This window comes from Hyperoodon ampullatus (genome assembly GCF_949752795.1).
Source record: "Hyperoodon ampullatus genome assembly, chromosome: 1".
NCBI classification, from domain to species: Eukaryota; Metazoa; Chordata; class Mammalia; order Artiodactyla; family Ziphiidae; genus Hyperoodon; species Hyperoodon ampullatus.
In genome coordinates this window covers 56,070,823-56,097,896 of record NC_136914.1, presented here as the reverse complement: position 1 = coordinate 56,097,896, position 27,074 = coordinate 56,070,823, and the positions used below count along the sequence as shown (strand labels likewise).

Genomic DNA, 27,074 nt, shown 5'->3' with positions numbered 1-27,074 from the left:
TTGCATTTTTTTCTATTATCACTTTTTTATTTCCTTTTTATCTTTTTTAAGTGTTAATAAAAATCATTTAAAGTGTTTAAGTAAAGAACTAATGTAGGTATATCAACATTTTAAGTAGTAGTGATGAGCATAATGAAATTAAAAAGTAGATAAAAAATGAGATCAGTTGTGCTATTAATATAGTCTTAGAGGAATAACAAAATCCTGGACAGGAAATTAGAATTTGGGGATTAACATATGCCCACTACTATATATAAAATTGATAACAACAAGGACCTACTGTATGGCACAAGGAACTCTACTCAATATTCTGTAATAACCTACATGGGAAAAGAATCTGAAAAAGAATGGATTTATATATATGTATAACTAAATCACTTAGCTGTACACCTGAAACTAACACAACATTGTAAATCAACTATACTCCAATATAAAATAAAAATTAAATTTAAAAAGAAAGTGGACAGGAAAAATAAGAGAAATTAATTTCTACCTTGTACAGGTAGCAGCTTAGAAAATGTGTAAATGTAAGTGACAAAATGCAAGATCAGTGCTATAAAATTTTGATCCCACAAGCCTATTCTTCTTTATGTCTTGACAGTTTCTATTAACAACTGCAAACAAACATTTATCATGTATATTCCTACATTCAGGAATCTTATAGTCTGGGGCAGAAGGCCAAAAAACTCACAAAAAAGCAAATAAGATAGACAGACAACAGATTCACCACTATTACTCTGAAAGATGATTCTGCTTTCAAAGACCTTTCCTATAGTGAGATAAGATAGTCACATTTACAAATAATTAGGCTACAATAGAGAACAGTATAAACATCCTGAGGGAAAAACTGATAACATGTTCTGAAACCTTTAAAAGAATAATTATATATTATATAATATAATATATAATTATATAATATATCTCCTTTTTTTCTGGAGAAGAAAGGAGGATATGCTGTATGAATTGGGCTTGGAAATATGATTAAGTTTGGACCAACAGAGATGGGGAAAGGAAAGAAGATGAACAAAATAATTAATGTACAATATCTTAAGGTATTTAAATGCAACAGCAAATAGCTTGGTTTAGCTTGAGGGTACAGCGGAAGATAAAATGACATTGAAAGGAAGATGAAATGACATCGAAAAGCTGGTAGGGGGACTTCCCTGGTGGCACAGTGGTTAAGAATCTGCCTGCCATGCAGGGGATACGGGTTTGAGCCCTGGTCCCGGAAGATCCCACATTCCTCGGAGCAACTAATCCAGTGCACTACAACTACTGAGCCTGTGCTCTAGAGCCCGTGAGCCACACTTACTGAGTCCACATGCCTAGAGCCGGTGCTCTGCAACAAAGAGAAGGCATCGCAATGAGAAGCCCGTGCACTGCAATGAAGAGTAGCCCCCACTCACCGCAACTAGAGAAAGCCCATGCACAGCAACGAAGACCCAATAAATAAATAAATAAAAAGAAAAGCTGGTAGGGGCAAAGGTCATGGTGATGCCTCTGTCATGGTAATGTCAGTCCTAGATGTAGACTGAAGAAGAATGCACCCATATGTGCACCAAAAGAAAAATATATGAATATTTACTATTCATAATAGCCAAAAATATTATGCTTCCCAAAAGGCCATTAATAGAAAAACAGATAAATGAAGATATATGTTTACACAGTGGAATACTCTGTATAGAGCAATGAGAATAAACAGACTATAACTCCATGCAACAATATAGATGTATTTCAAATATATAAATGTTGGACATAAAAAACCAGGTACAAGTGTACATATATTATTATTCCATTTTTATAAGGTTCAGAAACAGGAAAATCTATAGTTTTAGATATACAGGTAGTTATTTGATTGCTCTTGGGAGATAGTGACTAGAATAGGACACAAGGAGGCTTTTGGGGGTGATGCTGTTTTTTTCTTAATTGGGTGCTAGGTACATGGATTCCCTCAGTTTGTGAAAGTTGTTTAACTGTACATTTAAGATTTGGACATTTTTCTATGTGAATTTTCTACTTTAATTCAATTTAATGGTGATATTTGAGGAATTTATAGTCTGTATTCAATAAGGAGACATGAAAGGTGTTTTTTAGCTGAAGAATTGCACAATTCTATCAGTCAGAAAGATTGAATCAAATGGTGGCCAGACAAAAGGATTGAAAATGAAAGAGAAAATTAAGACCCAAACTTGTATAATAGTAATAGGAAGACAAAGAAAGAGATGGATGTGATAAAAGTGTTAGTGATAAAATTGACAAATGTTGTGCCTATCAGAACAGGATAGATAAAAGGGGAGAATTTTTTTTTTTTAAATGAGATTTCAAGACTGGATGGCAGGTAGTACTACTGACAGAAATGAACATAAAGATAAAGGATTTAGCAAGCGTTGGCAAACTATAGCCAGCTGGTCAAATCTGGCCCATTGACTGTTTTTGTACAGCCCATGAGCGGGGAATGTTTTTGTTTTGTTTTGTTTTGGGTTTTTTATGGGCTTTTTATTGTTGTTGTTTTGGGGTTTTTTTTTTTTTTTTTTTTTTTTACATTTTTAAATGGTTGAAAAAATTTAGAATAGATGTAATCAGAATAGTATTTGTGATGTGTGAAAATTATAGGCAATTGAAATTTCAGTGTCCATATAAAGTTGTGTGGGAACACAGCCATGCTCATTTGTTAGCACAGGTACTATGACTACTCTCACATTACAGCAGCAGTGGAGTTAAGTAATGCAATAGATTGGAATGTATGGCCTGCACAATGTATACTATGTACTATCTTGCCCTTTCAGAAAAATTCTGTTTACCTCTGTTTTAGAGCTAAAATTATAAATGATATATGTATACTTGAAAATGCCTAATAGGCTAATGGGAACACACAACTTTTGTTGAAGAGAGGAGAATAACCTGAGAAATAGAATTCTGAGGATCACTAACTGTATAGAGTGAAGAACTGAATCTCTTAGTATGAGTAACAGTTAGCATTTAATAGCACTTAAGAATTTTAAAAAGTATATTCATATACATTCATTCTTTTGATATCTAAAATAACCCATGATGTAAATATCATTTTTTTCTAGTTTGCAAATAAAGAAACATATTATAAAAGATACGTGGCTATATTTTGGAGAACAATTGCATTCAAAAATAGAAGGTGATAGAGAAATATCAGTGAGGAGAATGTAGATATTTTGGCCTATGGTGGGCAGTATTCTTCTTGTTTGCAGGCATGATGATAGAACAAAAACTCGAGTCAGAGTTTCTGCGTTTTCATCCTGGTTCTACCATTTACTAACACTACAGTCTTGAGTAAATCACTTAACCTTTTAGAGACTCAGCTTCATAATCTTAGCATAATTGTGTTCTTACCTCAGAGGGCTCTTATGAAGATTAAATTTTAAATATATGTTAAGGCGCCTAGAAGAGTGTTTGCCATATATAAATGTTATTTTCATTGTCTTTTGGAACAGATTTTCGAATCAGTTAACATACAATGTAATTTCATTTGGATGGCAGGGATTCCAAAAGGCTGTATTAGCTGTTTATATCAGAGTTGTATTCTATATATGTGAGCAGCTGCAGAGCCACTTAGCCAGCTGGCTATAAATATCAGAGATTCCACTTACTTGATTTGTCTTGAGCTTTGTACCTCACTTTCTTTGCTTATCCAGCAAAAAATAATCCAACAAGGAACATTCACCCAGAATTCCTAAGTATCAAATATTCTCTGAAGTTCTATTTTGATATTTTCATAGTGATTGCAATTGATTGATGGCATATAATAAATCATTCACAGAGGCACTAAAAATCTTCAGTAAAGGTGTCAGTCAGTAATTTAGTGCTTTTTTGTCCCTGTTGTTCCTCTTGTAAAAAAAGAGTCAGAATTCTCCAGAACTTTTAGTTTTGTAAACTATTGCCCAACTTTTGGCCCTTATCTTGTCAAAAGTAAATATCTGCCAATTGTAATTCACCATGTGAGTTGAGATGTTATTAAGGAAACTGAGTGCAACCCATGAGATTCTTGTCCAGGACAGGGTCAGTCAATGCTATCCAATAATCGACTCTGTTCCCTGCATGGTAGGTGGATAGCAGTTGCAATTATTGTCATTTTGTGTCTGGGGAAATGTAGACAGGAGAGTTAACTGACTTCCTCAAGGTCATATTGTGAATCAATGGCATTCCAAGGAACAGAACTTGGAATACACTTAACCAGATCACCTCTTAAATGGTTTGAACTTTAGCATGAGGATAGTCAAAAATTTTCCACTGTGTGCCAGTATACACGTCAAAATTATTTCTTAGATCCAGAGTCATGCATTTATTATCTCTGAGATAAAGGCTGTAAAAAGAGACTCCAAATAAATTGGTCTATAGCTATTATCATTTGGAAGTTTAAATACGTTTTTATGAAAATGGAGAGAATGATAATGACCAGTAGTTAAGAAGGAGAAAATTCATTTCTATTTTTGAGCTAGTTTAGTGCATTAGTAGCTTACAACTTTCTTAATGGCTTGTATACTGTTGATTTCAGACATAAGGGAGTTGTGTCTTTATTTACATGCTTTGCCACATACCAGCAGCAGTAAAAGCTGCTCTTCCTTTAATGTGTCACATAGGCCACATTTCCTGAGAAAAGAAACTACAAACTATTTTCAGCTCCTAAGGAAGAGTCATCTGTACACTCATCAATTAAAAACTTAGTCTCATAGCTTAATTTAGTTCTTAAAATAAAATAAAATATATAATGAAAAGAAAGCAAATTTTAAGTGCTAAATATGTGAATATATTTTTATTTTTTATTCAGTAGGGATTAACTATCATTTATTGTGAACTCAATATGTATCAAGCCTTATGCTAAGGAGCTTAAAGAAAACTTCAAATCAGAAATCTTCATCGTTTAGTTTCTTTAATAGGTTAGAACTGAAGCATGGATAACTAATCCTGAGATTTTACAAATGTCACGTTATTTTAGACCCCAAATTAGGCTTATGATAGATAATAAATGACAGATATTTGATATTGCTTCTTGGATTTTTATATTTTGGTCGGATTTTCCATTGACCATTCTTATAATTCCTTCATTTCATATATTTAATTTTATTGCTATTGTACACTATTGCCTCAATAAAGTGTGTTTTTAGTATTCTGAACCTAGTAACCACATTTTTGTAAAGCTTTGTGAGGTGATTTCTTCCAATTTCCCCATTTATAGGTGAACTAGAAATCAGCATCTAGAAATATTAATATATAGGCATTGTAGGTATCACGTGTTCCCTGTGAATAATCAAATAAGTAAATTCCACTTATATGATTTATCCTTTTTAAATGTTCCTTCTCAAACCTATTTACTTTGTCTACTATTGGATTATGTACAGACTTCTTTTTTACAAGATGATTGAATCTCATGAAATTTTATGGCCTTGATTATTATTATCGAATCACTTTTATTTCAAAGTTCTTTTTTATTTGACAAAAAGTCATAGGTCCCAGGTGCTATGGTTGTGAATATGGTAGTTTAGGGGTATAGATAGTTTTCTACCATCCCACATTTTAAATTGCAAGTGCAAGAAGCAAGTTTGCATACTGTTCAAAATATGACCTATACAAAGAATAGTACTATGCCAGTGCATTAAGTTTACTGTGTATAAAAAAATAGCACATCAAAACTCGGGATGCTAATTGGGGAGGGCTGACTTAATAAACCCTGCCCATAACATTTTTATTCTTCCCCACATAGTTTGTAATACACATACACACTTGAATATGTTTATATGCACCATATACACATTAATCCTTAGGATTTTATATATGTGCTTGTCTATATACATATGGTTTATAAATGTATACTGTACTGTTTACCAATGTGTATTCATCATTTACATAAGGATCTATCAATGTATATACATACATAAACAGTCTCATTTCAAGATATATTTTGTTATACTTCTACCTTTTGAAGCATACTATTAATAAAATTAATTAAGGTATATGCTTTTCTAACATATGTGAGGAATTACATTAAGTTTGAATTAAGTTAAAATTTTAATACGTTAGAAATGTGAGAGGTCATACACTTATATTAAGGAGTAGATTTAAATATGTCAGATATTAAATCATACTTTTGTCTTAAATTTAACATTTTAGTTCTAGAGCAAACAATTATATTCAATAGATTTTTATATGAAAAATTAAACCTGGAAAGTTTTATTATATGACTTTAAAAAAACAATGATATGTCTCTATTCTTAAATGAACACGTTTTATGAACATCCTATAATGATCGCTTTTTTCCTAAAATGTATTTTGGCATAGTGGAATGATTATAAATCTAATTATCACCTGTTTTAGGCTAAGATGACTCAATTGCCTGAGGCAGAAAAGGAAAAGATAGCTGAGCAAGTTGCTGATTTCAAGAAAGTAAAGAGTAAGTTGGATGCTGAGATTGAGATATGGGACGATACGAGCAACGATATCATTGTTCTCGCCAAGAAGATGTGTATGATCATGATGGAGATGACAGACTTCACAAGGTAATTAGGTGGGAAATGATGTGTAATATTTATAATGTTAGAAACACTTGTCACATTAGTGAAACCTTAAGTTTCTCTGAGTGTCAGGTGCTAAAAATTAAGTGGTATGGGAAAAGCAAATAATAAAGAATTAGAAAGTTGTACGTAGGTCCTTCTAGAGGTTTTGGTAAGTAAATGTGGCAGAGTTTCTCATAAACTGCTGAGGAATAATTTTAGAAACCAATTTATGTCCTCACTATCAGGAACCTTCTCTGTGTATCGTATTAGCTTTTTTTTTCTTTTTTAATTACAAAGAAAGTGGTAAATCAAGTTATGATCCCTATTGGAGCTCTCCGAATGATTGATTTTCATAGCTACGTACTGAGATATCAACTAGATATATTTGAAATTACAGTGACTTAATGATATACACAAAGGAATCATACATTGTCTGTATATTCTAGAAGTAATAAACATGTTTCTTATAGCTTCAAAATATTATTTTACAGAGCTAGCCAAAGAGCAATACCAGTTACTAAAATGTAACTGCCTTACCATTTACTAAAATGTACAAAACTACAATTAAAATAATTTAGTCTTGATGTAATTATAAAAGCCACAGAACAGAAGAATACTCTGAAGCAGACATAGTATAATCACAAAACTATTTATTTATATCCCTATACATTAAGCACAAAAATAACTTTTAGATGCAGTAATGAAATAAATGTAATTTTAAAATAATAATAAATGGAAAAAATATACATGAATATTTCATTAAAATTAAGATTGAGAAATGCTTTCTAAGCAATATAGACAAAGAACTCATAAAAAAGGATCATTAAATTGAATGGCATTAAAAATTCTAAATATCAATAGAATGTCCTAAACAACACTTAAATATAAATGGATAATTGGGTAAACATCTGTAACAAAAAATAACAAAAATTTGATGTCATTTGTATATGAAGAATACTTACAGACATTAAAATTTTTTAAAATATCCTAGTAGAAGAATGGGCAAAAAATATGAGCAGATAGCTCACCAATTTCTCCCCATAAAAGATATGAGCCATAAGTAGGGCTTCCCTGGTGGCGCAGTGGTTGAGAGTCCGCCTGCCGATGCAGGGGACATGGGTTCGTGCCCCGGTCTGGGAAGATCCCACATGCCGCGGAGCGGCTAGGCCCGTGAGCCATGGCTGCTGGGCCTGCGTGTCCAGAGCCTGTGCTCCGCAACGGGAGAGGCCACAGCAGTGAGAAGCCCACGTAATGCAAAAAAAAAAAAAAAAAAAAAAAAAAAAAAAAAAAAAAAAAAAAAAAAGATATGAGCCATAAGTATGTGAAAATATTTTAACCTAAAATATTTAAAATAACGTACCTTTTAATTCTGTAAAACTGGCCAAATCTTTTAAAATAGCCCTTTACAGAGAAGGTATGGTAATGAAAGCATATATTGATATAAGCCTTGTGGTAATTTGGCAATATATATAAACTAAAAACTTTCATAAACTTTTAATATCTATATCTATCTATATCTGTATATTATATATACAATTTCATAAAGAATACCTGTTAGATATCAGTTTATGTTTGCCCCTCTTGGTTCTTGCCATTTTTTCTAACCCCCTACCATGACTTCTAAATGTCTTACAATTTCCTTTCAGACACAGAATTCAGTTTTAACCTATTGCTCAGTCTCTACAAAGATTCTGAGAAACTTCTCCCCCTCTACTCCACACGTATATTTTATATATATATAAAACATAGACATGAATGTGCCTGTGTATAAGAAACAAGCTATACTACTGTGATATTAAATACTGACTATGTTTTGGTAGTTTAGTGGTGGGTAAGTTAATTAATTTTACTTTTAATTTTCTATAATTGGTTAATTTTCTATGATAAGTATATAGGTATTTTAAATAATTTATAATTTTGCTTCAAGTTAGTCCTAGGAGAGTGGAGGTTGACTAAACTTAAATCATTTCATGCAAACTTTCCCAAAAGTTAAGACTAAAAAGAAGCACAAATAAAACCTTAAGTGATGTCAGCTTTCAACATTATTAAGATACAGAAAATAGTGTGAGTTTCAAAGTACTACCTTTAAGTAGAGAAATAAACACCAAATTCCAACAGAGCTACTGCTGGTACTCTGTCATCAACATAAACCTATGGATCTGGAAAGCAGGCATTGAGAAAATTAAAACACCTACTAGAAATGGGAGGAATGTGAAAAGGCAATAAATAAAGCACAAAGGAAAATTGGACCAAAATGAAAACACCTGATGCTAAGTGCTAACATACTGAACCACAGGTCTGGGACTTGTCGTTTTACAACATTAACTATAGAGATTGAGCTTAAAATTGAATGGGTCTGGATTTGGGAAATGTCACTTTTGGGAAAAAAAAGGAAAATACAGGACAAGTGACACTGAAGGTATGTCAGTGATCGAAAAGGACATAGATAGGAAATAAGAAGGAACCTAGAGAAATGAAAGAGAATCACAATATATGTCAACCCCTCCCCTTCCCCACCACCACCAAAAATGTTATCCATTAAAGAAAGTGTACTTCACAGTAATGATTAAAGAGAGTGTTCTTGGTCCAGGAGCCCTGTCTAAAATCAAAAAGATTCAGACTGATGACATGCAAAGCTACGTAATGAGATATAGAAAATGAACGTGTTTCTGGGTACATATGCAAAGGAAATGAAATAATTATCTTTAGGAGTTATTGGTATTCCCACATTCACTGCAGCATTACTCACAATAGTCAAGATATGGAAACAGTCTTAGTGTCCCTCAATGAATGAATAGAGAAAATGTCATATATAAAAAGTAAATTTGTGTATATGATAAATTTAAATAATAAAGGAAACCCTACTCATTTGTGACACATGGATGACCATGGGGAGACTTATGCTAAGTGAAATAAGCTAAACAGAGAAAGACCAATACTGGATGGTATCACTTATATGTGGAATCTTAAAAAAAAAAAAGGCAAAGAGACAATAGAATGGTGGGGGCTGGAGGGCAGGAGAAGTAGAGAAATGCTGATCAAAGATTACAAACTTTCAGTTATAAGATGAGTAAGTTCTGAGTATCTAATATATAGCATGTTGACCACAGCTATTAATACTTGAAATTTGCTGAGAGTAGATCTTAAGAGTTCTCATGCAAAAAAGGTAATTATGTAATGTGACGGATGTGTTAATTAACTTGATTGTGGTAATCATTTCACATTGTATACATATATCAAATCATCACATTGTACACTATAAATATATTACAGTTTTGTCAATTATGCCTCAATAAAGCTGAGAATAGTGAGAATCAAAACAATTCAGCTGATGAAAACCTTCCATCTAGAAAGCAAATACAAAACAACAATAAAACTATAACACAACACTCCAAACTACAGTGAACTTCAAAAAATAAAGAGTTGAAGATACATGTTTTTAAAACCTGGTTTCAGAAGATCAAAAACTAAGAAGATAAATTTTAAAAAAGCATGAAAAAATGAAATGTGGAATGCAATGAGTTAATAAAACTTAGGGAAAAAAATTAAAGGACAAAAATATCTAAAAAATAAAAAAAATTATAAAGTGTCCAAAGGAAAATAGATTCAGATAAAAATTCCATAAAGGGAGGACAAGCAGGGGATTAACCAAGAGAATGACTGTGAGATAAAGATTTAAAAAAAAAATAAGAAAAGGCTCAGAGAAAAATAGCCTGAAATGGAGAAGAGGCAAAAGAGATCTGATAGACATATGTTAGACATTTTGAAAAAAAAAAGAAATAATAAAACAACTAATATTTAAAAGTATAGACCAAGAAAGTTTTCCATACATAATACTAAACTTAAATTTACATGTAGAAAGGCGTTACCATATTCCTAGGAAATTTGACCTAGATAACACTAAACACACACACACACACGTACGTTTTCCTCATATGTAAAAAAAAAAAAACCAATATATTATATATAGCATACTATATATATATATATGGAGAGAGAAATAGCAAAGTGAAACCAATTGAATAATAAAAATTTATGAGAAACATCCTTACCTCCACAAAGGGGAGGCAGGTACTTTTAACCTTATGATTTCATTCCATGTGATTATCTCTATATCTCTAAACAATACACTTTCTGAGATATGGTTTATTGACTTTTCCTGCAAATAAGAATGTAGGTCATTTATATGACTGTTCATCTCTTCTTCTATCTTTTCCTTGGTTTCATGAATTTATATATTTTATTATTTATATTTATAGACCTTGGTAATATTATGTTATCCATAAAGTATTTCTCGGTGTATGTGTATTAGTTATATCTCAACTTCTCACTCTGTATGTTGAAGAAATACCCACTCTTACTCTCTCTTTTGCCTGTTACTGCTTCCTCTTCTACATCTCATTTGTAACCCAACTTCTTTCTAGTATACCTCTTTTATATTGATAATGTAACATTTACATTCTTCTAAATAACTAAATCACCCATGCTTATTCTATTGGTTTATTCTGAAAGTGAAGATTAATAAATAAAATGTTTATGACACTGATATAATTAACCTAGATAGGAAACACACATGAAGGAAACATATTTCCAGTAGAAAGTTGAATTAGAGTTTAGACTTAAAGTACCCATACATTTATATGGGAAACAACACATCATGGAAAGAAACCTGAACTAAGAACTATGTTTTAACATCAGTTTGATAAATGTGTCAATGAGAGTTCTCTTAATCTTTCTCACCATATTGTATAAAGAGTATATATATAGGCAGAATCCAGAGTTAGAAGGAAAAACAATCAAGGACAAAGCCATGAGAAAGAAAAGCTGTTAAGAAGTGGACAGAGGAGATAGAATCCCACAAAGACAGAGCACTCAATAAGAAATTGTGTAATAAGCAAAGAACGATTCTTGGGCCAGAGTTAAGGAAATGTCAGTGAGTTATCAATTAAGTGTTTTACTTGAAGAGATCCTAATTAGTGTAAAGATTGAAAAGATAGTATAGTTTTGGCAATTCTCAATTTATGGTTACTTTTGTTTGAGTAGGTTCACTAAATTTTAGGTGAGAGATTAAAAAGCCTTATTAATTCATTACAAAGTAGACGAGAAAAGAGCAGATGATAAAACAAAGATACTCAAAGTAGTAACTTAAAGGAGGCAAATGATCAAGACAAGATTTAGAGATTTCTGAATAACTTGAATGTATTCTAGGTTGAAGGGACAGGGGAAATGGGGAGGGATAGAATGAAACTGTAAAAGTTATTCAACTTCATTCAATAGCTATAGCCAAAAATGAGACAAAAGGGTAGAGCATAAACACTGAGAAATAGGGAAAGAAACAAATAAACAAAAACAGATATAAGGATTAACTTGCATGAGTTTATATGGTGTATCTTCTAATCTTAGCTAGAATGTCCGTCATAGAAGCCTTTCCTGGCCAAATGGCATAAAGATTCCCCCCAGCCTGTCTCTCTATGTTACAACATCCTGTTACTTTCTACTTTACAGTTAGCACTTCTTGTATTACCTAGTTCATTTGTTTACATATGCTCTTCCTCCATATCCCTAATGGAGTGTAAGTGGTGTGAAAATATGAAATTTGACTTTTTTTTTTTATATCCAGACTTATAACAGCCTTAATAGAATACATATATATATATATACACATATATGTAGTTGCACATACTATAGCATATTCATATGCATATATATGTATAGTATACAATAATGTGTTGAATGAATTAAGACATTTAACAATTTCAATGAATTAATTAATTAAAAAGAAAGAAAAACAACTTGAACTCAGAAGGAGCCAGGAATAAGCAAATACCCAAAAAAACAAAAAACAGTAGAGTAACATAAATTTAAGCTCTTGACACCAACTCGTTGTGTTTATTCCTTAACCCATATATAGTTTCTAAACGCTGAACACAAAGATTTCAATTTTAATGCCCACATGGCATTAAGAGGAGACACATAGTCAGGGGAGCTAGAGATGAGGTCCTTGGAAAAGCCTAGAGCTGTGCCTCTAAAAAGGAAACTAGAAACATTTCTATGCAACAGCCTGAGGGAACATCAAAATTATTTTCCTTGGAGTCTAGGTCAAATAAAGGTCTTTAAGAAATAGTGACTTCAAGTCTATGACCTATTAAACTGATGAATTTAAAATTACATAACCAGAAAAGGCTACCTTTAGAGAAGAATTAAGATGCAAGAAGCAGTGGTGAGCAAAGAAATCAGAAACCATGCTGGTCTATTCAAATAAGCTTTGGCGGAACAATGACGACAATGCAGAAAGACTGTGTGAAGTAGCAACATTACACAGGGAACATGTAAATGAGATCAGAGTTAAATGGTGTATTTTTATATTCAGGGGAAATGTAGAAGTATTAATACTATACTTTGCTACATAAAGAATGCATATAGTGCCTTTTAATGTTTCCAAGGGATCTCTAAAATAAAATTTTCATATTAATAGATTAAATTAATGTGGAGGGCTAGAAGTTAGAAAATGAGAACAATATAGAGAAGAAAATGTGGCGTGAATATAAAAATTCAATCATTTTATGAAACATGCTAGGTATATCAGTATTTCTAATGTGTAAATGTAGCAAGCTTAGTAGTTTTAAAAAGTGTAAGTACAGGGCTTCCCTGGTGGCACAGTGGTTGAGAGTCCACCTGCCGTTGCAGGGGACACGGGTTCGTGCCCCGGTCCGGGAAGATCCCACATGCCGCGGAGCGGCTGGGCCCGTGAGACATGGCCGCTGAGCCTGTGTTCTGCAACAGGAGAGGCCCCAACAGTGACAGGCCCGCGTACCGCAAAAAAAAAAAAAAAAAAAAAGTGTAAGTACAATACTACTATAAGTACAAACAGCAACAACAAAAAATATTTAACAGAGGCATATAGGAATGCTTTTTCTAGGAACCATGGGAAAAAGGAGGAAACACCTCTTTCTAAAAGAGGAAGGAAATGTATGAATACACGGAGGGAATTTGAGGAAGTATATGCCTAATAGATTGTACTTGCTAAGTGATGTCAACTGTGGAATATGTGGAGCCTTGAAAAGACAAAAGTGGAGTGAGAGCTTGGGTAGAAAAACAGAAACAGATATGGGGATATAAAAGGTAGTTAACCTGAAAGATTATTCATTCAGTCATTTACTTAGAGTTAGTCACCAGTTCAAAACCTAATACATTTATTAGCAGAGTGAGTAGATTCTCTTCACCTGTTCTGAGAGAACTAGTGAATTAGACTTACCTGAAGTCCTAGGATGTTAAGGAATTTTCAGTAGAATTCAGGGGGATGAGAGAATTGAAACTACTAGAAAGAATATATTGAAATAACTGACTGGACCCAGACTGGGCCAGAAGGGAAATAAGGTTGGTGAGTAGAACAAAAGGTGGAAAGGTAAGGATACGTCACCAACAGGTGAGAAAGATATAGACTTTAGTTTTCCCTGCTCTATATCTGTTTCCCTCCCAAAGGAATTAATGTTTTACTGTTGACATACTTTGAATCAAGTTGGAAAGGATGCTCAGTGACTCTGAGAGTGTCATAATCTGTAACTAGTGTGTTAGAAGAAGATTCACAACTCCACAGAGTGATAACTCATTGGAAAATAAGACATGTGTCATGTTTTGCAAAAGCTAATGAGTCCAACATTCTCACAACCTATAGGTGTTGCTGCCAAAGGCAGCCGCAGAACAGGAATACTGTGTGTTCAAATTGTAGTAAAGGTGGGGGAGCAAAATTGAATTTCAGATTCTGACAATCTTTTACACTCGAACTGCATCCACATTCAGTTTAATTTCAGTTCATATAAACTGTGATAAATATCCAATTGTTTTAAAATCGAGGAAACCTTGTTCTTATTTTCACTTCCAATTTTTTTAAGAGTTTTTCTCAGACACTACAATGTTTTACTGAGGTTTAAGTTTAGCAGTTTTATTTATAGATTATTCCTCAATTCTACCCACGTCACATTTATCTCATTGGAGGTGTCTTAGTTTGTTTGCAGTGGGAGCTGCGAGCATAGTATTTAGCCACAAGTAGTCAATCAGTTGGTAGGCATACAGTCTCTGTCCCACATATAGATTTTTAAATAGCTGTGTATTTTTTAAATAAGAAAAAATAATAAATTATATTCTCTAAAGTGCCACTGAATGCTCTCTTTTCTCATTTTCTTTAACTACTATTTTATTATTAATAAGAGGCATAATAGTAAACTTTGAATGCTTACTCTGTACTGCACTATGATGAATATATATGTTTTCTCATTTTTATTTTCAGGACAGTTTGATTATTATATTCTCTCATTTACTGTTAAACTGAGATTCATAGAGGTCAGGTAAATTGCTCTAGGACACACAAATGACTCTGAATTTGAGCTGGTTCAATTTCAGAATCTGGGTACCTACTCATTGTATTATAAATCTTCACCTTCGTGCTAAACACAGAACAAGAACCAGTCCTTTCTTCAAGGAGAAACAAAAATGACACATTAAAAATAAGAATAATTGTATGCTTCTAGCTGTAAATACATTGGGATTTCGGAAGACAGGGATTAGCAATGGAGACCAGAGTAAGCAGAGACCGAAATCTGAACAAGTGAAGTTTGTATTTGACTTTGAGTGAGATATGGGGATTGAATTGCAGAGTGAGATGCTATAAGTGATAAAGCCCCCAGGATGGAGGCCGAGAAGTAGGAACGAGTTAGAACCATTTGGGGGCTCTCAGAAAACTATATAAATACAGGAAGAAGTTAAGATGGAAATGAAGAAAGTGATAGCTTATAAAAGGCATTAGAAAATGGACAGGTTTTTTTGTTTGTTTTTTTAAATGAAGTAGAAAATAGGGAACTATTCAAGAATTGTCCTCAGGATGGTGGCATGATAGAAAAAAATAAATCTAAGTATGACATGTGGTAGGAAGGACAGGCACTTTTGGATGGCAGTGCCAGCAGAGACTCAACCCATGGGGGTCTAGCTGCAACTGAGAGACCCAAATAATTAGAGAGGCTCTGACAATTCTGATAGAGGCTAGTAGGATCTTTTTTTTTTTAACATATTTATTGGAGTATAATTGCTTTACAATGGTGTGTTAGTTTCTGCTGTATAACAAAGTGAATCAGCTATACATATACATACATCCCCATATCCCCTCCCTCTTGCGTCTCCCTCCCACCCTCCCTATCCGACCCCTCTAGGTGGTCACAAAGCACCTAGCTGATCTCCTTGTGGTATGTGGCTGCTTCCCACTAGCTATCTGTTTTACATTTGGTAGTGTATATATGTGGCTAATAGAATCTTCATAAATTCCTAGAAAGTATTGTACCAGGGGCTAGAAAAATTACTTCTGTAAAACTTGATGTAACCATTTCTGAGCCTTGATACAAGCCCCTTGGCTCACCAACCATTTAGTGCTTCTTCCAGCCTAAAGGGGAGTGGTGGAGCAGGTTTTACTCTGGTTCTTTGTGTATTTCTGTCACTACCATCGTGATACACTCATTCCAGGGCAGAAAAGTAAGGCTTTAGTGTTTTAAACATGATTTCTCCTTGGTGAAGGACCATCCACACAGTCACATAAGCTGTGTTACATTATTACACTGAACCTGTGACACCTTCTAATAATTCAGCATTCCTTTTCTTCAGCCTCTGGGACTTTCCAGAATCAGACTGAAGGACTTAAGGCTTGCTAGAGGAAAGCAAGCCTTTCTCCCTTGCACTGATTAGTTTCCCAGGGAAGCATCTTCCAAATTCCTGCTTGAAATGTAAGCATTCTGGGAGCAGAGATGTGGAGCGTGGAGTCGCTGGTAGTCTCTACATTTAGTATTAAGAATTCGGATGTTCACGTAATACCCCTGTTGTCAGTAAAAGGTACTATACCCTTTAAATAAGTCTAAAAACCTCTAATACAAAGACTCTGTTTTATTCTCTTCAGGGAATAATCTCCAGACTTTTCCTGGAATGAGAGAGAGGCAGATATTCAATGGTGTAGAACAGGGGATGGAATCAAACTGCTACTTTCGGTCTCTCCTTTCACCCCAAATTTCAGTCATACGTATCTTTCTGTGTAAATCAGTCTGATGCTTAGTTTTCCCACTGCTGATTTAGACTCTGACTTCCTTGGATTGACTGTAGTATTTCCCCCTTGCTATCTGCTTCCTAGTTTCCTAATATTTCTTGCTGTTGCCTCTTCTCACATTTTGTCCTCTCCATCCTAATAGGTTTAGATTTTTAGAAGAAGAAGGAAAAAAAAAAAAACCACTAGGATTTACTAGGGTTGTGAAAGTTTTCTCTTCATGATATTTGGAAGTTAGAATATTTAATGTGTTCTTCATGAATAATGCTCCCCCCTTTCCTTTTCTCACCTCAGGTAAATTCTGTCCAAGCAGTATCTTGGCTAAACTTAGTTTCTACATTTCATGGTTTACATAACACTTGAGAACATCTAATTCTTTTCCGTCATTTGAACAGGAGACAAGTTCTAGGTAAAACTTTCTAGATAATTGTATCTTTTATGGTCACTTAAGATGCATTTTTAAAAGTTGCTGAAAATTTATGGGAAAAAGATAAAAATGATAACTCTTTCTCAAATAAGAAATACAAAACACCATCTTTATCTTTGTCAAAAAATGGTAATTTCTAAGTGTGTACCAACTGTAATGTTACTATTTATACAGTTAAAAAACTGAAAATACTTAGAGAAAAGTAATGCTGCTTTAAGCACTAATATTCTTTAAACTACTTATTCAAAAATATACTAGGGTGGTTTATCTATCCTCATCAAATTTTATATTTTAAGATACAGTGCAGTGTCAATTTTCACTTGAAAAAATGATGTACTAGATTGTAGGCTTTTCTATAACTTTTTTGGTTTCATTTACTGAACATCTGTAGAATATCAGGCACTGTCTTGGTATGAAGGGTATACCAATACCTACAGTGAAGAATTTTGAACTAGGGCAGCCTAAGATAGAAGAGGTGAGGAGAACAGGAAGATGGACAGCAAGGCAGAAAGATGAAAGAAAAAGATCTGAAGGAATGATAATAAAGTAGGAGTGGACATGGTGACAGCAGACATTCAGCTCTGAGAGAAACTGAAGAAACTTGCCAGGAGTTGAGATATAAATAGGAAAAGGGCTGGACTGGCTTATCCTGTGTAGTTAATACCGCAACCAGCAGTTCTTCTGGTTTTATTTTTCTACACTGTTATCAGAATCTTGGCCAAACCAGCAAGCTAAGCCTACTTGTCTGCTAATGGGCCAGTTTTCTCGGGCATTTTATCACTCTAACCATTTTAAGCGTGTCCTGCTGCACTCAAAAGTTATCCTAGCTATACTTAAATAAAATTTTAAAAAAGAAAAGAAAATACAAGAATAGCATTTAAAAAAAAGTTAACCTAAAGTATGGAGGAGTGTGTAGGTGTAAAGGGGTTTCCAGTAAAACACTGAGCTCTCAGCTTTCCTTATATCCAGGGTATCCTAAGTAATGACTGGGCAATAAAAGCTGTCCAAGTGAAGGAAAAAGAAAAGAGCCCTCATGAATATTCATGTAGAAATCATGTTGCATTCATCTGTAGAAAGAGAGTCCTTGGATGAGGCAACTGTATAGTGATGGCAGATGATGAAATATGTTTGGAAGTCGTGGTGCTTTTATTCTCACTATCTGTGTACCTCCCACTGGACACAAGCTTGTATTTAAGAAACCTTTTTGCCCCACCTTCCTTTTCCAAGATGCAATCCTGAGAGATGAAACAGCAAATGAGCAGAGAGAAGGGTAGAAGCTCACCTTTCATCTATTCAGCTGGAACTTCAGAATTAAAGCCTTTTTGGAAGCATAAACATATGAAATTCATATGTTCTATGCCTTACATCCTTTTCTTTGTTAAATACAGAATCTCTTCGCACATGGTTTGTTTTACTTTCTGAGGTGAAGCATTTATATTCTAACACAATGTGTTAACAACATTAGCAATTTAAATGTTTTAGCCCACACAGCAAAGGGAATAAGAAATATTGGTGAGTTTTATGTTTCTTCCTTTTAAAAGCAGTTTTATGTCTTATGATTTAAACTATAAGAGCAGAGAAAGGTGACTTTTGCCTTACTTGATAAAACTACCTAATTCTCTTTCCCTTATGTGCTAAAAATATACATAAATATATAGCAAATAATTGAAAATATAAAATATGGGATACGTAGATCACTTAAGGTTTTGAAAAGGCCTTCCAATTTATATCTTTAAGAAGACATTCATTCTATATTTGAAATAAATATTGTATCAGGGAGGAGGAATTATTTTTCTGTGCTCTAAATGAGGGCTCTTTTTTTTTCTCTTGGGCATTGTGTTAGAGTAATTATAGGCTATTATTATTGCCTTCTGCATGAATATTCTCCTGTAAATAATGGGTTTGTTTTACTTTGTGGAGCCTTGAATCACTGGAAACATTATACAGTAATGCCAATGAGAAATACTGTAACATAAAGGAGAATAATTCTGTCTGCCATTTATTTTTACATGATAAAAATTTACATGTATTCTGATATGATAAGTAATGGGCAAAAATTCAGTTTATATAACACCTTAGTAGTTGTTTATTAAAATTCACTGAGAGTGAGAGCACACTTTTATGTGAAATCTGGTATTTCAATGTCTGGCTGTGGGGAATTTATCAGAGAATTTGGTGAAATGACTCTTCCAGTTTCCAAGAGGCAAAACGGTTCTGTATTGTGTGAATCTGCAGAGATTTCAGGAGGGTAGAATTAAATTATGAATTGTCTTAGAACACTGGAGCCTCAACTGTTATAAATGTGGGAATAAACAAAGAACATCCAAATGAAAACATACAGAGACTATTCAGAGCTCACTGTAGCCATCATCACTTGCTTTTGGCAGTGACACAAAGGCCGTCAGGGAAGAGGGAAAGCTTTAAAATGGAAAAAAGGGAAGACTTCAGGTATCTCTGATTGGAGATTAATGATACAGGGAAGAAGCAGGCCATCGTATGTATGTAATTGGTTTGGGTAGCACATTTTGCTTTCTCTGATTGTTACTGAATTTAAAGCAGGGGCAAATAGAGCTAGGCTGGCTGTTGTTGTTCAAGTCCATTCTGGGCCAATTGCTACAGAGACTGTGGTTTAATTTCTTGATGTAGTTGCTGCAGAAGTTGTGGGTCAAAGCTCTCTTGTCATATTTAGTCTGGTCATTGTCCCTTTGTCTATTCAGTCTCTCAGAAATTTAGCTGATAATCATTTATTTGAGTTGGTGATGGATAGATAATTATGTAAACAATATTGGATTAATTTTATGTTTAAAAACAAAATACTGTATTTAAAAAAGAAGAGCAATCTGTGAAAATCTGTATCCTAAATCAATGTCCAATGAGTTTAAAAGTAACTGGTTAAAAGAAAAAAAACAGTGATATATTCCAATAGATGAATCTTTGTAAATATAACTAATTTTATCAGTCTTATTCTTGCTGTGGTTCAAGAACCATTAATTAGTGCATTTTGGAGTTAATTTTCCCTTCTATAGTACTTCGATGAGTATTATTTACAAATAGGCTATTTTTTCACTTTGATAACTTAAATTCCCACTCTTATGTCTAACTCTCTCACGTCTAAAAGTTTTAACGGCTTATCCTCAACCTTATCATGTTCTCTTGCCTCAGATCCTTTCATTTTTCCTCTACTTTTAGTCATTTTATTTCACCTTTCTTATACAACATAGACCACTTGGCCTACACTGTAACAACCACTCGATCTCTTTGTCTCTCGTGACCACATGACATGCAAAGTCTCAACCCTGCTTCAGTCCAAACACTGCCTCCTCCTATCTTTTGCTTGGGCTTCAGATTGTGAATTTCACCCCTTCTTTCCTTATGATCAGGGATGTGTTTGTACCAGGAGATGTTAGAGAAAGAGGAAGCCTCAAAGAGATACTAAATTCTTATTACTCTGGTATGTAGTTGCTTGTCATTTTTAATTTGGGGAAGAAGGATCCTCCCTCTAGATGAACTCCTCTCTTACTTTCTTTAAGTCTTTGGGTTCTGTTGAGCACTCTACCTTGATTACAGGTAATTTCCTCTTCTTGTCCCATCCTTCACTTGGAATAAGTATCCACATTGAAGGCAGTCTTTGATATTTACATTTTGTGATATTCCCTGATTGTGGGTAAGAATTGATCTCAGTACCCTCACCTTGGTGCTCACAGACTCATTAGCCAGGTCCTTTCTGCTTTGTCTTGCCAACAAATGCACTGGTCAGTTGCATGCAACTATATAAATATTCATTATCATTGTAATTATCATGACACTTAAAATGTGAGGCTGCCTTCCTTTGCTCATGGGAAAGGTCAAGGCCATCAGAGTGTCCATTTAGTGATTTCTCCATGGAAGCTTACTCTTTGCTTTCAAATTTTTATGTTTATTTTCTTAGATTCATTTTCACTATAAACATAGGATTTATTTTACAAATGCTTATTAATGGATTTTTTTATTGGATTAAAATATTTTTGTCTGTTAATAATAACAACAGGGCTTCCTTGGTGGTGCAGTGGTTGAGAGTCCGCCTGCCGATGCAGGGGACACGAGTTCGTGCCCCGGTCCGGGAGGATCCCACATGCCACGGAGCGGCTGGGCCCGTGAGCCATGGCCGCTGAGCTTGCGCGTCCGGAGCCTGTGCTCCGCAACGGGAGAGGCCACAGCAGTGAGAGGCCCGTGTACCGCAAAAACAAAACAAAACAAAACAAAACAAAAACCTGGGGATGCCAGTGTTTAACATGACTCTCATGTGTTGCATATGAAAAATAGGGGAAAATAAAGGTGCTTTTTTGTTTTTTTTAATTTTACTGGAATCTGAGTTTTGAAGAAAAGATAGTTTGAGGATAGAGTTCAAATAGAGATATTTTGAATTTCAGATAAAACATGTAAGTGAAGGTATCTAATTTCCTATTGAAAAGAGGAATGAGAGTTTAGAATAATACTGGGTATAGATATAAATTTGGGAATTATTCTTAAAGAGACTATTGTTAAAGCTGTTAAGAGTCAATGAGTTTCTCAAGGCAGGCTATGTGAAAAAAGAAGAAAACTGTAGTCTGAGTATTAAAATCTATTCAAGGGACTTCCCTGGCGGTCCAGTGGTTAGGACTTCATGCTTCCAGTGCAGGGGGCAAGGGTTCTGTCCCTGGTCAGGGAACAAAGATCCCACAAGCCACAGTCAGCATGGCCAAAAAATAAAAAATAAATAAATAATAATAATAATAATAATAATTTAAAAATAAAAAATAAAAAATAAAATCTATTCAAAAATTTAAAATATTAAAATACTCATTATCCTACTTCTCTTTCATAAATTATTATAAAGTTCTTGTACATGTGATAATGGACCATCTTAATGGGCCCAGAAATGGGAATATTTTATGTGTCCCATGGATCCCTTGCAGACCCAAATGGTCATGTCTCTATGGAAAAAAGAGCTGTACTTTCCTCAGTTCCTTTTTTCAGATTGGAGTTTAGTAGTCTAGAAGAAGATATACTTATATTTTCAGTAGTCCTTCAATGTAACAAAAAAAGAAATGAAAATTTAACTTTGAATCTGTACCACAGTACTCGCATTTGCCCTGGGGTAGGAATATATAATAGCAACAGGGTTCAAGCAATGAACACTTTCTTTTTCATTTCATTTTTAAGCTAAAGCTAGAGCACCTTATATTATTAGAAGGCGGTTTTAGTAAAGATGTCACTAGAAATACCAAAATAATAAGTAAATATATAAATGTACTCTACACAGAATATTTTAATGTTATAATGATTAGTAATATTTTTGTTTAATGTTTTTTACCCTACGCTTTGCTTTTTGAGTGTGGTTTAAGAGCAGGGGTTATAGTGCCGCAGCAAATTTTCAAGCATACATAATTTGAGCAGAAAACAAAGAAAGCCACAACAATTTGGGATTTGGGTAGATGAAACCTAGCAATATGTCATGAGTGCATATTGGAAGTGACTCTCATTTCTTCCCAATATGGATACTTTGGCTTTTGAGATGTTTCTTTAGGCTTAGAGTACACAAGAAGCTTTCTAATATCTGCTTAATTGAGATAAACAGTGCCAACAAAATTCTAAGTGTATAAGACTTTTAGGTTCTTTTGTTTGTTTTCCCAGCAGATTATTTTTCTCATTGAATTTTTCCAGGTGCATATGAAAGTACTATACACATGGAAAATTCCAAGAGGTTATCATTTGTTTGTCTGGCGTTTAATGATAAATACTGGCTTTAGAATCCAACGCACCAGGTTCAAATCCTGACTTGGCTACTGGATGCTTTTTGTGGTGTGGATACATCATTTACACTCTCCAAATTCAAGTTTGGTGGGGTTTTTTTTCCTCATTAACATGAGGAAAGCAAAACCCACCTGATAGGCTTGCTGTGACAATTATATAGATAATGCATATAAAAAACCACTGGGTTGTAGAGTAGGGATATTATAAACAGTGACTAATAGTTTCAAATGATTTTAAATTCTTTAAAAACTAATGTGAATAGGCAAGAGAAAAAGCCCTAGGAAAAAGAGGGTTTGGAATTTTAAATTCCTTACAGAATCCCACAAAATTTAGAGAGAACATGGGATATACAGGCATAATGCATGGTGGGGAAATGAGAAAGTTTATAGTCAACAGCTGATGGCAAAGAGAGGTTGAAATATTTTGGCCATAAAATGGCATGGATCAATCATCATGGATACTAATCCATTATTAATAATATTAAAGGAGAGCCAAAGGATGAAGTACAGTAGGGAGAGGAATAGGTTATATTCTACATTGCCAGAAATGAGAAGATGAAATTTCCTCAGGTAGGCATTTCTAGTAAGTTTCAAAAGAGACAATTATTGAAGGGTGTTGTTTAAAATAGCTATGAAATTTGCTTTGGTACACTGTTGGTTTTTCTGGATAAAGAATGTGATTATAAAGCAATGAAACTCTACATTTAAACAAAAGTAGACCTATTACATTTTTAGACACATCATAACTAACGTCATGATATCCCTTGAGGTCTACCTCCTACAAAATATTTTATTAAAAAGGGCAGATGCATGCATTGTAAGACTGTCAATTTGCCAGCTGGTCACCATATGTTAGACTGGTGTTTAACAGTGAGTATGGGCTGACCCCTGTTGAAGAACATGGACAGTACCAGGGTACCTGAGGCAATTGCAACCCACAAGTGAAAACATTCTCTCTCTCATTTGTAATGGAATACCAAGAGATGTCAAGGTGACTCACATCACATAAATGTCACCTGCTCTGACAGCATTCAGGACATCTGCCCATGGTGCCTTTTTTTCCAATTTTCTCCTTGTATAATGAAGCAACTCTAAGATGCCAGTGGAGACTGGTAGTCTTTTACAGTGTACCAATAGAAAACAACATTTTGTACTTCAAGTCTGGCTCATTTGTTATAGTTAAGGGCAGATACTAAATCGCAATTGGCCTTGATGAGGACAAAACTCATTTAATATAATTACATAGAAAAATTAACCTAAAATAAAATTAACCTAAAAAAAAATAGGCCTGAATAACTGTATAGTACTTAATGACTGCATTGCCAGTGGAATTGCTGACTTTGGGGTCAATATCTGTCCCTATTTTTAAAAAAGAAAGATATGTTAAAGTTACTGTTTTTAACCAATTCCATATTCTAACAAACAGACAAATGGTTCAGTATTTAAAAGACAGCCTCTAGTATATTTCCAAGTCATAATTTCTTACTCTCTCTTTTCCATGTTTGCTTGTTTACTTTTAGGTGTTCCCTCCTTCATATTGACATTAAATCATTTATCTTTCTCTAACTATTCTAGGCTGTTTTTTCTTCTACTACCCTGATAGCTACTTTATGTTTGCTACTTTCCATGGTTATTGCTTATCAACACACCTTCTGGTTTCTTCTCTTCTGTTTGTCCGGGCTCAAAATAATTGGTTTTTATTTGTCAATTTTGCCTTTTCTTTCTACAATCTGCTTCGCTTATCTTGTCCTCTAATAGGCCTGTTCTCCATCAACCCACTCTTTTTTTATTTTTCCACCTTCTCCTATTTCTCCTTTCAACATTTGCCTCTTCCCCATGACCCTCCTTATCCATATGTCATCAATGATTCTTTCCCTTTAATTTTGCCTCTTTCATTTTTTGCTTCTTTCTTACAAGTGTCTTCCGATGTTTCTGTGCCATCTCTTTCTCCTTATATTTATATACTTATTTCCATATCATTCTTTTTCCTCCAGCTTCCCTTACTCATACTTAGAAATAAGTATTTATTGAGGTTCACTACATGCCGACAACATAAGGGCCTAATATGTAACAGACCTTGCCTTTAAGGAGTTCCCATCTAGAAGAGACAGACACATAAATCAACAAGATAAGATAAATATGTAGAAAATGCAGGGATACAAAGAGATACAGGATTTTATAGAAACCCTAGGGAATATGCTGTGGCTTAGGAGAGGGTGGCATCAAGAAAAATTTTCCTGGATGGTGTGTTACCTTGACTAAATCTTGAAGGATGAGTAGTAAGTAAATTGGCATTGCTGGAGTGTAAATGGAAGGCAGAGAATGTGGAGAGAGAGCTTGAAGACAGGAAATGGTCTTGCTGTAGAGGGAATGATTTGTCATACTGAGAAGCATGGACATGAATGGGAATCTTGGACGCATTTCAAGCAGGAAATAGCCATAACTGATACTCATTTTGACCATATATTTGGTCAGCTATTTAGAGAATAGAATTGAGAGATATAGTTGGATGGTGGTAGGCTTGCCAGCTGAAGACTATTTTATGAAAATCTGGATCAGGATGGCAAAGAGAAATACCAGAGAGAGCAGATTCAAGAACTATTTATGTGAAAAAGTTGACAGAACTTAATTACTGATTGAATATGGGTAATAAGGGAAAGGATGATTCTTGGAGTAACAAGGTGGAGGTGGACGATGATGTCAAAAGTTGAGAGGGGAGGAACATGGCAGAGGAGCCAGCTCATCCTTTGTTCTCCCTCCCTAACAGGTCTTCCAATAATATTGATAACTTGCTTTTTTTAAAGTGGACCATAATTTTTCAAGCTCTCACCTATCAGTTACTTAACCAATCCTCATGAGAATTCTCTGAAATTGAGCAGTTAATATCCATAATTTTCAGATAAGAGCATTGAAAAAGCCTTTTCTCACATGTATATCCTAGTGACAGTAGGTTATTTAAATGCTCAAAATGTTTTCACTTAGACAGCTTCAGACCCTGTCCTGGCAGTTAGGCTACTGGGATGCCGGCCTGGGTGATGCAGCCATAAAGGCACTGGTTTCACAGACATGAGCAATTTTAAAGATGATCCCGAGCTTCCCTGGTGGCGCAGTGGTTGAGAGTCTGCCTGCCGATGCAGGGGACATGGGTTCGTGACCTGGTCCGGGAAGATCGCACATGCCACGGAGCGGCTGGGCCCGTGAGTCATGGCCGCTGAGCCTGCACGTCCGGAGCCTGTGCTCCGCAAGGGGAGAGGCCACAGCAGTGAGAGGCCCGTGTACCGCAAAAAAAGGAAAAAAAAAAAAAAAAGGAAAGATGATCCCCATTAGGTGCATCCTTAACCTGTAACTCTGCCACAGTAACGCATAGCATTCAGTACCTCCTACACAGAAATTTTCTATCACTTGAAGAGACACCTTCAAGTAAAAGCAAGCTACCAATTGGCTTAGGATTCACCCTTAATAAACAAATAATTCATATACATCATATACACACAATATGTTGCATACCCATGTTTTATATATATGTGTGTTACATATAGGCTTAAGACTGTATTAATGACTCTCAGATTCATTCTAATAATCTTTTCACATTTGCTGCACATTTGTTTTGTATTCCTGTGGAGTTGTAATACAGACAGAGACGTTATTTTCAAAGCAATGTGCAAGTGGTTGGTATAAAACAAAGGCCTCTGTGTTCTCCCAGCCCAGCTGAAAACCAGAGAAATTGCTTTTCTAGTAGCGGTAACAACACAGGGGAGGCTGATGATAACAGAGGCCTTTCCTGCCCTGCTCTCATGTTCATTTCAAATGGGGAACGAGCATACGTAGGAGGAAGGGCACTCTGCCAGGAAATGACTCCACTTTGCTATGTGAATGTGTTATCACGTCATGCTTCATTTACTGTGTGTTTCTAGGTGGTGGCAATGATGAGGGTCCTTGAATAAATTTAATCCTCTTTCTTCATCGCCAATATTATTAAAGTTACGTTTAGGTCTAAGGTTTAGGTATAAGATGAGGATTCGTGATATGAATTGGGTTTAAATGTTTAAATGTTTAATATTATTCACCATCATCTGGAGGAAATAGTGATGTTTACAACTTCATTCAGTAGGCAAATAAGGAAGACAAAATGGATTGAATTATGATTCCTGTGAGGAGCTTGACTATGGCCTAGCCTCATAAACTAATTGAAGGGATCTGTCAAATTATATTTAGCAGTATAAAAATCTTGGATTGCAAGGGAGAGTTAGATTAGAATTAATCTGAGTGTTGTTTAC

The 27,074-nt window shown here is 34.5% G+C and overlaps 1 protein-coding gene across 1 annotated transcript in view; it reads left to right on the top strand.

The window, feature by feature from the left end:
• The window catches only part of CTNNA3 (catenin alpha 3), a gene marked incomplete at both ends in the record, with an annotated part of 1,638,358 nt that overhangs the window by 1,498,486 nt on the left and 112,798 nt on the right, over positions 1 to 27,074 (top strand). Inside the window, 1 exon segment of the mRNA XM_079710492.1 lies at positions 6,343 to 6,524. Within this exon segment, the coding sequence (XP_079566618.1) occupies positions 6,343 to 6,524 (182 nt within the window).